Genomic DNA, 16,153 nt, shown 5'->3' with positions numbered 1-16,153 from the left:
CTCAGTCTCCTTCTTCTTTACTAATCAGTCCCAGGCAAGAAGCTCTTTGTCTCATATCTTCATACATCTGGCAGCATGCACTATAAACCCTTTTTTGACCATCCTGGCCATGCATAAGATTTGGCTTTAAGATATGACTGAAACCAATGATAACATGTAGCTGTGGTAGCAGGCTATACGTAGGATGCTTGAGAGAACAAGAAGGAGCTTCCATCATGGAGAAATATCAAACAGGAATCTGTAGTTCAGGTGAAATAAAGCTTAAATTGTATTGTCACACTTCTCATATATAGAAAATACTGTATTTGGATATATTCCTGATGTTAAAGCAACAGGTTCATAGGTTCATAGGTTCATAGGTTCATACTCTTTGCATTTTTATAGCCTATAGTTTAGTTTATTGGGCTGTGGCTTACGCCACCCCTATGGGAACTATACGAGCTATTTGCTTTGTGCCTGCTCCCTGGAAGTGACACAGCGACACTGATCCCCTGCCTGGGATGGCGATCTCCCAAGGATTGGAAGAGGTATTTCTTGAACAAGGCTGGGATTTATTCTGGGATTTTATTCATATTTATAGGGGATCCAGTGGTGATGAATCTATATCCTCTATCCCTCCACCTCCAGCACGCCCTAGTTAATTACGCCTTGTGTTGGGGTTTCTCTCTTCTGGATTGTCTTTCATTTTGAGGTTTGAGGTGAAGCATATTCATCAAATCTGGGTTTGACACGGCACCTGAAAGAGGTCAGAAGCTCCTCACCTCTTGGAGTTTTCTAGTCGGGAGTTCTTCAGTCTATGTTTGGACACAGGTATCCTTTGGTGAGGAACTTTTTTTTTGTGAATTTGTTTGGTGGCCCTCCAGCTGCTGCAAGTGTCGGGGGGGGGTCAGATAAATCATTGGGGGGCATTGTACTCAATCATTGATGAGTGATGTGATGAGCATAGGAGACTATGAATCCCCTTGAGAATAGATGAGATAAGGTCAAGGTCTTCCTAACTACTTTAGCTACATTCCTAACTACTACACAGACTACTGGGACAGACTCATATCAACCTGGGTCCCCAGGTCCCTGACCTGATAACTTCTGCTCAGCTCAGTGGATTTGTGCCCATTTTTTGTTACCTTGTAACTTTGTTTTTCCCGAAGGGTATGCTTTTGCATTTTTTGGCTTAACTTAGGCTGGGGTGGAGGGTGAAGAGACCATGGTCTGTGAGACCTTCTGGAGGATATCTGTGTGTGATGCGATCAACTTTTGTCACCAGTTTGCAGTTTGCAAAACATTTTTGTCAGTGTCCCTCCTGTGTTTGTTGTGTGTGCTTAGAAAAGTAGAGTAGAGAGGGGCCAGTGGGCCCACTACTGGTACCTGGTACAACACCACTTCTGACACAGGCTGAGTCTGACATGGCGCAACTCTGACTGACCCTGTTCTGTCACTCAGCCAACCAGTACCCACCCATCTTGTGATGTTGTTAACATTTTTTCTGATGAGTTTTTAATGATTGGACCGAAAGTGGGGTGGTATTGTATCAGATCGAGGTCGAGGTAGGCTGTATGGACTGCCTCATCAATCTTGCTGGTGACTTTTTCAAAAAAAAAAAGTCAACCAAGCTAGAAGGCATGATCTGCCTTTGACAAACTGGATGGGATGGATGTCTGCAAATTCCCTCTATCCTTTTTATTAGGTCCATTATGATCCTCTCCATGGGGCAGATAAGATTTGTCAAGCTAATGGGCGGGTAATTCAAGGTTGTACTGGGCACTGCCTTTGGCACTGCCTTGGGAAGGGGCAGCAGCCAGTTGCAGTGCGCCCGCGGTCCTGTAAGGTAAGTAGATTAAACAGCTGTCAGCTGTCCTAGGTGTGGGTAGGCGTTTTCGTGGATCACATAGTAGGAGCACACAGCTGGGGACACCATCAGGTGGATTTGATGTTTTTGAGCAGAGAGAGCAGTTCTGAGTTGGAGATGTTGGGGGAGCTGCAATCAATGGTATAGTATATATATCTCCTTTGGGGGGGGGGGGGAGAGGCTTGCACTGAACCTGTCCAGTAGTATGTTGGCAAATGTGTGAGATCAGTAATCTTCACATCATTTTGAACTAGTTCTGAGCATATCTAGGTGGTTTGAAAACAAAACAAAGGTTGTGACATTTTTTGATGTTCCACTTTTCTTGTTGAATCAGTTTTTCTTTATGGCCACACCTACAAAATGATGGCAGGTTAGGTACTGGCAGTAATTTGCATACACATGCACTGGATTCCAGATAATCAAAAGCGCCATACTTCTTTAGCTGAACAACTACTTATTTGCATTATGGTTTCACAAACAAATGTAATACATTTTTATGTAAAGGAGTTCCACCTGTGAGAAATCACTAACACATTGTCTTACTAGGATATAAAATGTTGTTATTGCTAGCATGGAAAATGGTATCTTATACAGTAATGTAGGAGGTGAGGGATTGTGGGTACATTCTTTTATGATGTCATGTCGGGCATTTTCAATTTCAAGAAAAAAATAAAGGAGTGGTGGTTATGCATTAAATTAATTATGAAAATAGCAAACCCTAAAGACTAAGCATTTGATATGGTTTATGGTAAGGAATTTACTTCTATCACTAAGGGATTGTTATTTACATTTGTTAAGGAAAGTGTGACAATACAGTTTAAAGGTTTAAAACAACTGAGGAATGAATGACCTCAGTAAAGTAGGCCTATTATTCTCTAGTATTTCTTCAAAATGTATCAACCCAATTTAGTGTTTGTCTAGAAAGCAGTTTCAATGTATATATGTAAATGAAGTTAGAATCATATGCCATAGTAGTAATTTTCCTATGGAGGGACTTGTTTTCAACCAAGAAGTCATTAATCATAAGGCAAAAGGGATTTTCTTTACATTTTCAAATCAGGTGCAAAGTGCAACAGTTCAATTTGTTAAAATGTCATGCTTGTTTTACTGCTAGTTCCTTTTTCTTTCATAATTATTATGATGCTACCTGATCAGAATGTCTAGTACTCAAATGAATTACTGAATAAATAAAGTGTACCGTCTTACCTTGCATAGAAAAATTAGTGTAGATAAGACAGCTACAAAGATGGAGCAAAGAATTGAAAATGGAAGCCCAAAGCAGTGCCTCATCAGTCAGCATGACTGCTTTATTGCTGACTGCACTATTGAAAGCAATAAACCTGCCATGCTAATTGTCGCTGCACTGTGAAAGTGAAATTGCTGCTTGCTGTGGTGTTGTTCTACCATATACTTCATAGTCTATGCTATTGCAATTATTTTCTGACAGCTGATACAGATATTCAACTCATTTTCATACTGTCATGATGAAACATTGTACTGCACCTGCACATGTGAATAAGCTAAGAAAACAAGAATCTGTTGCAAAAGATAAAGAGAAAACCCATCTGTTTAGATAACGCTTGGAATTGTGACTCATTGAACAGTGATTTGCTGCATATCTTGCTCTGGTATCTTAAGTTTAAAACTAATTAGTTTCAAGGTTATGTTTTATAGAATGTGGCTAATATAGCATATATAGAGAATATGATATTAAAAAGAATAAAGATTGTAGGAGAATAATTGCATATGCAAGGTCAGGGTTTCAGGTACAATACAAAAAATTACCATAAGGAATAAAAATGACAGGAAAAATACTAAAAAACTGTATTAAAGTGGGAAATGTTTTGCATAAAGAAGACTATCAAATAAAAAATTACCATATACAATATAAAGCTGTGAAATAAAAAAGGATATAAACTGTTACATCAGCTTAGATATTTATGAAACAACTAAATATATAATAAAAATACAATTCTGCAGAATTAAAGTTTGAAGATACAAAGACAAACATATGCATTCTGAAGTTATGTACAGATTCTAGGTACTGATATATGAGTAAATGATATCTGATCACATTTCATTGGCAACTGGCTTTACAAAGCGCTCCAGGCATGAAAGATAATTAGTTGGAAATGAAAGCATACAGCATTTAAAACCATATGTTGCTCACCTAAGATGTTCAATGCTATTACCAGACTATACTGAAGGTGCAATTTAGATATATTGGGCATTTGGGAAGACATGATACATTGTATAACAAAATTAAAAATATGTATATGTATATATATATATATATATATATATATATATATATATATATATATATATATATATATATATATATATATATATATATATAGTTGAAATAATACAGGGGTTCACATGACTGATGTGGAATGACAAAATTAAGTTTGGAATGCAGATGGTAGTGTGTATGTTGCCAATTACACTGATAATACTCAGAGCTCAAATTAAGCTTTCATAGATGCTCCAGCAAGTGGGTATAAAAAGTAATGACCGAGGATGGATGAGTGATGACATTCCTACTTTTAAGGAACAGAAAATATCTGTAAAAGTATTATATGAATGGGAATTGGAGGAAAAATACAATGAAAGAAAATGTATTTCTTGTTAAGGCTGAGAGAAGGTAATAGCTTTATAAGAAAAAATTGTGTTTTAAATTGTTTTTTTTTTTATTGACTGCAGACACAATGCTATTGTCTAAAAGGTAAAAAATATCATATAAAGCTTTGTATCTGCTTCTATAACTTTTCTTTTCCAAGTGTTGTATACACTATGCTTTTTATACAGCAGCATTCAAAACTGAAAGTTGGCTTCCTATATTTTATAAAATAATGAAATAAAGACTGAATCTATTATGTGTTATAACTTGTCGGTATCAGACCCCCCTTTCCCTATCTGTTGCCCTCATCTTTTTTCTTTTCTTTATTTTTCTTTCCTTCTTTTCTTTTCTCTCTTGTTTTGTTTGACATATTTAATAAGATTTCAGAAAAATAAATAAGTAAAATATGGCACAGCCATCATTGAAAACATAACATTCGTGACAGCTCCTAGCCTTCACATATGCTGTTATTTATGTCAGCATGCCTTTAATATACAGCTTATACAAAGAAAATGTTCATCTTAACCTTTCAAAAGTAATTTTGATGGAATCTCTTGGAGTTGCTTCAATCACCCATTCACAGTTCAATGAATCCTTATAGTATCCAGGCCAGCCAGGAGACAAAATAACACCACTTGAGGCTGTCAGATGTTCTCCGCAGGGAGCTGAGGGGGAAAACACACAGCAAATATTAAAAAAAAAGCAATATTATGAGAACAGATATTAATGTCTAAAAAATTTAATGAACAAAACACTTACAATAACAGAAATATTTCCTTTTACACAAACAAAAAAAGATATGGCTAATACCTTAGTTTTTGCAAAATAAATATTGCAGTACAAAATGATTATCATATCTCCCAATATATTTAACATTCCTTACCACGCAGCAGGTCTGAAATCCATTTGTAATTTTATGACTTTTTGTGACTGTATGTAGTAAATATTCACTTATTTATATTATAGAACATCTGCAATGTACCATGATTAATATTTTTTAAAGAGACTGACACACTTTTCACAAGGAAAATAAACACAATCACATCACAGAGAATGTAAGAAAATAATATTGAAAAAAAAAAGAATACAAGTACAACAGTTTAATAACAAGAGCCAAAAATGCAGTTACTATTATTATGTTATTACCAACACATATAGAGCTGATGATGTAGTTTTAGGACAGCATTTGAATGCCTTTAAAACTGCAATGTACTATGATATGCAGCTCACGTCGATTATACATTTCCGGAATAGTATAGATTTTATGTGTTTACAAAAGTAAGGGGGACATTTCTGTACTCTGCAAGATTTGCTTTCACATCCAGCTGAGAAAACACAAAAAAAGAAAGAGGTGCTTGGAAAGATAACAAAGATGTTACAGGACTGCAGACTATGAAGCCAAAGGTAGGGCAATTCATCGATAATACCTGAATTATGTAAATGCAAACACCCAGTGCACCAAGAAAGTGGAAAAAAGGGTGATAGGATATGACTAAGATGTAGGAAACATGTAAGGCATTTAAACAGAACCACAGGTACAGAGGAATGAAATGAAGGGTAACCTAAACCTGCATTATGTTATGTATTCATAGGCAACCCAGCTATACACATAGACTTCACAGGCTATACAGCAATACCATGATTAGTATTAATACACATTACTGTGCATTGCATAAAACAGTATAAAGTGGAGACATGCATGGGAGGAAATTCAGCATTAGGCAAAAACAATGTGGTATCAAGTTATGCAAAAGACTGTATCTTTTTCTTCTTTCGGCTTTTCCCGGTTAGGGGTCACCACCGTGGATCATCTGTCTGCTTATAATTGGCAGTGGGGTTTTACAGTGTCGAGTTGCCAGCCCAGCACCCAACCTTCCACAGAAGGCACACACACTCATGCACTCACACCTAGGGTCATTTTAGAGTGTCCAATCCACCTACTGCATGACTTTGGGATGTGGGAGGAAACTGGAGCACCCGGAGGAAACCCACACGACCACAGGGAGGACTTGCAGACTCCGCACAGAAGGCACCCCAGCCAAGAATTGAACTGGAGAACCTCTTGCTGTGAGGTGGCAATGCTAATCACTGCACCACCGTGGCCACCCTTGTGCAAAAGACTGTATAATTATGTTGAAATGACACTCCTGATGCATATAAGGGGGAGTGAATGTACAAATAGTGTCACCAAAGATTGAGCTCATCCAGAAACAGCACCTTATGCTAGTGGCTCCGTTCAGAGTTAGTGCCCATGTAGTGATGAGTTGTGACCTTACACACCAGTGCAGATTATACTGACAGTACCTAATGTACTACCATGTGAATGACAAGGAGATTGTGGAGCACTAATGTATAGATAAGGATACCACATGGAGTCATGTTGAATTGTGTCCCCTGTGCAAGTGTGATGCATGTACTGACCACTTTATTGGATACAAAAGTATCTGTAGCTTTAGTCACCATAGCTACAGGGACCTTTGGTGGTGTACAGGTGGCACAAAAGAAATATCAAGGGTATTAGCTTTGCAGATCCTACACCAGCCCTTCAACATCACACTGCAGCATGTAGAGAAGCATACAATGCTATCAAACTCTGCTAGGGACAGAACCATCATGATGTAGTTCTAAGACATTATCCAACTGAGGTTCTGGAAGCCAGTGATTGCATGCACATTATCAACAAGATACCATCTGGTTCACAGGCTGTCAGATGCATCAAGCTTAAGGGTTTGCAGTCCATCCATGGCAGGTGGTGCACACTTTATTACCTCTAAAGTATGAGTATGTACCCCTGGCAGTTCCCACATTTCTCATGTCTGGCACATGTCTCACCTATACCAATAATCCGCCTGTTTGTAATAGTCCATGGGGATCATCTACTCAGTAGGTTCAAGTGCAGGTGGGTATACAGCACACTATAAACAGTTGACATACAATCCATAGCAGGTCACATATAATGCATCACTGCCCTGTGAGGCAGAGGATGCTGAATATGTGCTAGAATCATGGATGATGACCCCATCTGCAACTTCAGATACTGTGCACAGACAGGCAGGAAACTCTGTTGAAAAGGAGCACAGTTTAGTTAAGGGATACTTCTGCTGTCTAGATGTATCCAGTGACAAAAAGCAGTTTTCACCTGAAATTTGTAGTCGGATATTTGTAGTGCATGCCATGTTACATAACAATGTTACAAGGAATCAGCTTCACAGTAGGGAATCATCTCATTAGCACCTATCATACATACCGTAGCAGTGGAACAGACACAGGACAAACAATCAGAAAAGCAAATTGCAGCAGCAGCAGAAGCCCATGTTTGGCAGACGGTGGTGCGAGTCATCACTGCACGGGCAAACAGGCAGAATCTGGGCCCAACTACGGCCCATGATACAGAAAGCACAAAATAAAATGACACATGCATTATCTAAGCTGGAGTTTGCAATGCAGTATGTGCACTAGTCACAGTGTGCATCAGGCAATGTCTTACCCACTCAAATTAAGTGATGATATTTAGAGGATACAGTGACAGGTGACAGTAATGCTAACATATGGGTTAGGGTCATGGAAGTTTAATGTAATTGTCACAAAGTCTGGTAGCAATTAGTGAGAAATCAGGAATTACATTCTGTAGATGTGGCATGGACCTTCATTACATTTTGTGGACCCCACTAGGCATCATAGTTCCTATGCTAAGCTTTAAGCAAAGGTGCTAATGGTATATCAGAAGCTACTATTCTCCTATTATCCAGTTAAAAAAAATCGAGATTTTGATAAATTTGTTAAAGAACAGTCAGCCACCAAGGGTAGATAGGCTCCATGTAGTTGTGAAGTCATGTAAAAATGAAAGCATGTAATACAAAGTATCTACAGCATTTAGCTGTGTTTGGCATAAATATTCAACATTTTGTGACAATTTGTTGAGTTTATCAGTGTTGCTTTGCATTGTGTTTGTTGTGCAGTCATCTTGATGAAGAAATTTACCACTTAGGAAACTCCTGGAATAAAATAAGGTATAAGAGTGAGGATGTAGAAAAATGTTTTGAATTGATCAGGAAATTAGTAATTAGTGACACTATGAATACATGTTTTATTGTGATTAAGCCAGTCAATTCACAAGCTGATAACAGTCACAATGCGGTGTAGTAGTTTCAACAGAAGAGATAGTAGCTACCATTGGTTCAACAAGGTTAACTGACTGCTGGAAAAAAAATATGATCAGGTTGTACGGTCCATGCCGAGATGACATGGATCCCTGACTATAAGTAGAAAATCCTTTGGAAAATATGGAGAAGGAGAGATGAAAAATGTGACAGATTCATTGTATCAGCTTACCTCTCTGATTACCTTTTTGATAACCTCTGTAGCAGATGGTCCAAAGACTAAATGTCTATCCAAAGAAGAATTTAGAATGCCATTTTTCAGTCTTTTGGGAGGTTCTGGGAACATAGGCAGGCAAACAAGGACTCCTTAACACAGGATCAGTGACAACAGCCCTGGATGTAGCATCCTCAGAGTCACATACACAGACTTTAAACAATATGTAGTGGAAGTTTTTTTTCCTGTAAGGGAAGTTATCTGCCCAGAAATGGAACACCACAAACCAACCATTGATCCTTTAAATCCTAAAATGGAGCATTAGTTTTGGCAACAGAACCAAACCTGTCTGTTAGTCAGCTCAGGTTAAGCTGAGTAATGGTTTGGGCACATGTAAGGTAGGATATAACCCATATAGCTTAGGCTACTGCAGCTGTGATCGATATGATGAACATCTTACATTCATAACATGGATCTCTGTCAGTGTTTGATATATTTGTATGCACAATTTGTGCAAAATATCTATCTCAGATATATATTTTTGTTTCAGAAAATAGGGACTATAAAACATGACACTTTTTCTTCTAACACTTTATATCCTTATGGTATTTAGAGTACTAGTATGTAAGCCATGTTCCTTAGTCATCTGTGTACTGTCAAGTAATCTGATTACTAAAGTTGTAGGTACCACATCTCATCTTCATCTGTTATTTCACAGATAGAAATAACATAGATATAATGGGAACTAGCAAAATGGAACATTTTTTATACCTATTATCTTCTTGATGAAGTTTAGTCTGAACAACAAACCAGGAAGAGTTTATTTTGCTCGAGTGATCCCACATAAGTGTAGTTTTGTCTACTGAGTTTCGCTGGGTCAGGTAATAGAAGAAATTTCTGAAGGCCATTCCCATTAATGCTGTAATTAGTATATTTTTAAAATAATACACTTGGGAATGCAAACATAAGGAAAGGAGTGTATAGGTACAGTGTGTGTGTGTGTGTGTGTGTGTGTGTGTGTGTGTGTGTGTGTGTGTGTGTGTGTGTGTGTGTGTGTGTGTGTGTGTGTGTGTGTTTATATGTATTAGCAATGAAAATCATAAACTAAGGAAAAATCCTGGAATGGTTTGTTATATCAGAAAAAGTATGTGAGCAATAAATAATGTGAAATGTATTTATATCAAGACAGGTATGTAATAAATAATGTGAAATGCTGAAACAGAAGATTTACCTCAGGGATAACTTCAGTGGCTCTGCTGGACAGAGGCACAGGGAACTAATCTAAGGGGGGATGAAAACCGACACATTCTGGTTAGGCTTATAAATGCCTTCGGGCAGATAGCGTAGTACCCACCTATGAACCTATATACTGCAAAGCTCAATAGCAATGCATGTACGACCCTTGTTAAAGAAACATGTTTGATTTTGGATCAAAATGACATAAAATGAGAAACAATGGAAATTCATGGAAGGGTGATAAATACAGCCTATAATCACCTTGTAAATCCATATAGAAAAAATAACCAGATAAGTATAATCTTTCAAAATTCAACACAGGAGGGATTAAACTAAAGTTTTGTGCCCATCAGGTGAAATCATAGCATACAAGTGTATACCAACCTTGTTACATGAAGAAACAATCCATAGTTATAACACTGATAACTAACAGAAGACAACTGATACTACTATTGCATCAAATGCATATCGAATGATTGAATCTATCTTTCTGAAGCTGTAGGAATGTCAAAACAGTAACTTATTTCAACAGTGCAAAGTGATAGAAATGCAGCACTAATCAGGACATGAGGTTTACCCATGGGCAGTTAGCTGGGCAAGTCTTATTTAGCTGCCATCTAGCCTCTGAGTGTTCTTTACTTCTGAATTACTCTAGTGACCCAGATATTTAAAGAAATCTGTAAGGTCTGTTTGCTTTAACCTTTCACCTGCAACAACATTCTTCTGTGGATCTAATATTCACCAGACCAGAATATTTTCATTATTTATTAGGTATTTCTTCAGCTTTCAAGTTACTGAAGTTAATCTAACAGGTTTATAATTTACTACTATTACAATGCTTATAGGCTTGCCATGTCTGTTTGTCTTCATCTGATCCTAAGCTATAATTCTAACTTAGTATTCTTTGCAAAAGAGTGACTTTTATATTTTATTCAATTATGATCATGGAAAACCATAGAGAATATGTCCCATTTTATGGATGACCCAGTAATACCGTAGGGCTTGTGATTTCTTTTGAGGAATTCATGATGCACATTAAAATGTAGCGGGAATAAAAAAAATGTAGAAGGGAGGGCATTTAGTTTTATTCAGTAGCTACAGCTGCAGTCTGTGTTCACTTGTTTTTCCTTCTTTTTAAGGTAATAATTAATTATTCTGTTTTTGAGAATGTTTGTTTATTTGCATGTAAAATGTCATTGCCTTTGGCATTTTACTGTGCTCAATCTATTTCAGCATTTATTTTTTTAGCTATTCAGTCAGATTAAACATCCAAACATGTGACTTGGCAGAAAGAATACAAATACTGACATATTATGTTAAATCTAAAAGTATATCTTGCCAGTAATAATATTTGACTTTCACCCATCAGACATTTAAAAAGCAGTAGCATTATATGTGAGCCTGTAATACTGTTGAAGTGGAAGGACAAGTAAGAAGTTACAGGATATACGACAGCATAAAATACAGGAGTCAAAACCTACAATTTAGAGCAGAAAAGTCTGTCTAATGTATTGCTCTCAATAATAACAATGAAAGCAATGCTCATACACAAACCCCTCAACCTCTTAGCACAAGAAATCTGGGCAATGCCTAAACAATGGTGGGTGAAAGGCCCAAAATAGGTACAGACTTTAAATACTGCTACCAGCTTAGAAAATTATAGAGTTACTGGTTTTGTGATAACATACATTTTGTGAAAGATGTAAAGTCTTAAACTCAAATGTGTGTCATTATTTACTGATTTCAATCCTCAACAATTTGCTAGAAAATCACACATCTCATGAGGAAAAGATTAAATATATCAGGCATAATTCTGGACAGTCTGTGAAAATCTGGAAAGTTGAGAGATATGCATGCAGACTATTAAAAAAAAAAAGCTAGAGGATCTGACTGTAATTAACATCTGCAGTGAAAACAGAAATTGGTTTAACGTGTTTACTTAATATGACTCCTCCAGGAATGATGGTGTATATAAAAAGACAGATGTCCTTTTGAGGGAGCTGAAAAACTGACTTTTTCTTCTTAAGACTTCATTGAATATATTCAGCCAAATTCTTAACATAGAAGAACGCACACTGCATTTATTTATTTATTGCCTGCTCCATTAGTTCTCTTTATTGTTATATTCAGGAGTGTGTGAAACACTAAATATATGATAGCAACAGAAAATTGTTCTGTGTTAACCTGCACATTACAGATTAAAGAAAATTAAATTGTTTTTGATTGCTTGGCTGTCTGTATTTTATGATTATTCATCACACTTCATATTTTGTCATTTATAGAGGTGACAGCAGTCACTCTTAAGGAACAGTCTATACATATTTCAGATATTTTCTCATTACATATTCAGGAAAGTAACAGTACTGGTAAGCCCTTTATTACACCATTTTATGAATCGCACACATTTGCATTGTTTAAAATTTCATTATCTATTCATGAGAGAACAAATATGTGGCACGTCTAAGCAGTTTGGTGTTCTATTATACATAACATGCACTTAGGTAGAATGGTTTAGTATCTTGCCTCTTAAATATTGCCTGCCAAATTTGCTTTGTCATTTATGATTTATGAATTCTTCTTGTTTTAGACAGTAGAATGCATGTTTTTTTTCCATTTTCAGCTGCATTTTAAAACAAATTGTCTGACCTACCTATGCAATTTTTATGAGTAAATTATGACTCAGTATTCAGGCATTTTTGAAACTTGATGAGCTATTTTGTTTTGAGATTACACTAAGTTCAGTTAAATACACAGTTCAGTGAAAAGAAGACAGTGTAAAGTTGACTTTGTCATCTTAAGATCCTTCTGTGCTACAATCTGTAAATGGAATGCAGTGTTTTAACAAAAGAAGCTGAAACCAAACTTACAGATGTCTTCTGCAAAGTGGTGTAGATGACAGTTTCACAAGGAATTTAGTCTCGCTACACTACAGATATGTAACAACCCACCGTCTATGATATAAGCAGCATAAGGTCTTAATGTGTTATATTGTTGTATTGCAATGATCTGATTTGGCATGATCTGATTTGGCTCAACACTGGTGTGTTTGCTGCTTATCTCATTTTAAAGCTTGATTTCTGCCAATTGTTAAGCTGTCATTATGTTAGTGCGTGAATATGCTTGTGTTTTTCGGAGAGAGGGATTTGTGTTTGTTTTTTATAAATGCAAATAAAGAATGATAATTATGCTACTGTCAAAACAGTGTATTTTTGTTTATAGGCATCTGATTGGTTGTTGCATATTATGTGCCAGTCAAATATTTATTAACAGAATCCAGTAAAATAAAAATGACGATTAATGTCTCGCCTACAGACAGCTAGTGCTACAAAGATCAAAATCACCTTGAAAATCATGCTAAACTAACCTGATCATCAATCATGATTTCTCTTACATTTATCCCAATAATTATAACCTTTGTCTTAACACTAAATATAAACTTGTCTTTAAACATGCAACTTTGATGAACATACTGTCCTTACATTTATACCAACATGGCATTTGAAACAACGTTTTTAATGCTGTTGTTTGACAAGTAGTTGTAAATGTTTCTGTATTATTTTGTCTGCCAGTTGTTTCATTTTGTTTGCAAAGACAGTGAATTAATTCCAGATGTGAAACGTATCACTTTTCTTGTAGTTTGTAGCTATGTGGCACAATTCAAAGTCACACCGTGCCTATTATTTGTATTGTAGACCTAATGTTTTGACTGATCTCCTTTGAGCTTTTAAATGGCATTTGTGGTGTAAGGGATGTGGGTGGGGGGGGGGTTTCTAAACAATGTTGTTTAGGCTAAATTGTTGATTTCTAACTTTCACGTTTTCTTATTCTAATTAATTTTGTCTATATTTTGTCATTTGCTTGCATTTATTTGCTACTGCTTTTTATTGATTGTATCGCATGTTGCTGTATTTTGAATTTCAATGAACATTAGAAAGTGGACACAGCTGCATTGTATCAATAAAGTTGAGCTGAAGATATAACACTGAGAGGTATTCATAGCAGTAGATAACAAACTCACTACTCCCAAGCTGGTGGAGACACCAGAGTATATCATGGTCTGTCTTCAGGTAATTTAGCAATTACTGTCCGTAGTTTGTGTTCATTAGATCATATGTCTCTCCCATCAGCTAACTGACAGACTATGGGGATGTGCCTGTTCTTGAATTCATCGAAGCCAAGGCCACTGAAGGGTTTCTAGCCTGTAACCACCACAATATGGCATCCCCAATTCTATCCAAGATCAGTAGCATCTATTACAATGTGTACCATCACTTTCCTCAAGGTAATAAATGAGAAATTGAATCCTGCAGTGATTTTGACCATAAGGAATAAATAGACCCTTTCAAATTGCATTATGATGCTATGTTAGTGCCACAGTACCCACAAAATACAAGTTCATGATACAACTTCTTGTCAGCAACCCATGTATGGTGGGTATCTGGCAGGATGAATCTGCATTTCCCACTAACTCAGTATACAGGCAATCAACCTTCTGTATATCACATAAACTTCACCAACTGCATTAAATCACATTTTATCTATCCAAACAAATAATCCATGAAAATAATTCATATGGTGTGAACTAAAGTGGGAATATGGGCTGTAAACCTTTGAAAGCCACATATTTACCTTTTACTATACTTAGCATATCAAGAATTGGACTTTATTCCCTCCCCCATTCCTGACTCTTCAACTATGACAGTTGACTTAACAAGCTATCCATATGCAAATAAGGGAAAGCACCTTCCAACGTGTCTCAAAAGACTAAGCAAAATGTTCCCTTGCCTATGACTGAAGATGCTATTTCCATTGTTTCCTGTGGGAATTGAAAGACAACAAGGTCATAGTTTCAACAAAGTTCACTTGAAGAACTTACTAGAAAATAAGCTTGTAAAAACGAAGGCCCTGTAGAGTGATGAGTTATTACACTACTCTACAAAGGATTTCACACCCAATCATATCTGAAATATTGCCAGCTAAACAGTTACAGGCCCATTCAGAGGTATAAGGCATAAGTTTGATTGTCATACCCAATGTTAACTTCAATGGCAAGCAAACACCCACGCACATACACAGATGTTATTTATGAAGGTTTTTAATGACAGACTGCTGTGGTTAAGAAGAAGCTTAATCCTTTATCTTTAAAGGTGATACATAACATATCTGTCACATTATATGATTTATCATTATTAATGTTTTGCATTGTTTTTCTAAGTTTGGTGTTAATTCTTTCAGCCATGCATTCACATTTCTTCTCAATCAGACATCGCCTAGAAGATGAAACAGAGGTCGCTTTCAAGTATTCATTAAGAAAATGGTATATGATCACAGATCCTGAAGACTTTATGAATAGTTTCTTCTACAGTGTTATGATTTTACAAGTAAGAAATTGTAACTTTTCAAGCTGTTTCACATGGCTTGCTCAAAAGGTAGACAGTGCAGTACTATATTCAATAATGGGTCAGATCAGTAAGATATTAAGTAGTTCAATGACTTTCCTAGAATTTGCAGACATGTACTTTAGAATGGGATAGGATACAGAATAAGTCCAAACTGATTTCTTCTATATTGACCCTGGATCTTTACTGATGTATTTTTTTGCGGGGGGGGGGGGGTCTACTTCACATGACTGAAATTTCATTTGACCAAGACCAAAATACCTAATTTTCAAAATACTGAAAATTCACTTGACTGAAACTCATAATACTGAAACCTTGCAATGCTAAATTTCAAAATACTAACTTGTAAACTATAGACATGCATACTTACTGCACCATTGACTAACTCTTTCCAGAACTTAAAAACTACTTATGTAACCTCTTAACACAAACCAGATAATGTAAAACCAAACAAGGTGGGGGGCTACACTCCCCCCCAATATGGGGGGCTAGCCCCCCACCCCCTAACTATATATACTAACTCCAGGATTGCACTGCAGTAGGGAAAAGGGGATATACCTTTTACTTGCCTTACAGTAGTTTACACACCACCACTAATGCTGGGAACGCACAAAACATCTGCCATATTACTTCCCATAAAAATGTAAACAGACATACCCCCATTTAGAAACAATACAACACTACTTTCTACATGACTACTGATATTCTGACAATTAGCACTATAAGTTACAGTAA

The 16,153-nt window shown here is 36.5% G+C and overlaps 1 protein-coding gene across 1 annotated transcript in view; it reads right to left on the bottom strand.

Annotated features, from left to right (window-relative positions):
- The window catches only part of LOC122792903 (CUB and sushi domain-containing protein 1-like), a 4,548,980-nt gene that overhangs the window by 4,391,542 nt on the left and 141,285 nt on the right, over nucleotides 1-16,153 (bottom strand). Inside the window, exon 5 of the mRNA XM_044060461.1 lies at nucleotides 4,996-5,134. Coding sequence (XP_043916396.1) covers nucleotides 4,996-5,134 — 139 coding nt within the window. The remainder of the gene's footprint in view (nucleotides 1-4,995; nucleotides 5,135-16,153) is intronic.

This window comes from Protopterus annectens, chromosome 2.part0, assembly GCF_019279795.1.
Source record: "Protopterus annectens isolate FY-2018-M chromosome 2.part0, PAN1.0, whole genome shotgun sequence".
NCBI classification, from domain to species: Eukaryota; Metazoa; Chordata; order Ceratodontiformes; family Protopteridae; genus Protopterus; species Protopterus annectens.
Note: the sequence above shows the minus strand (reverse complement) of the source record. Positions and strands in the feature narration are given on the sequence as shown.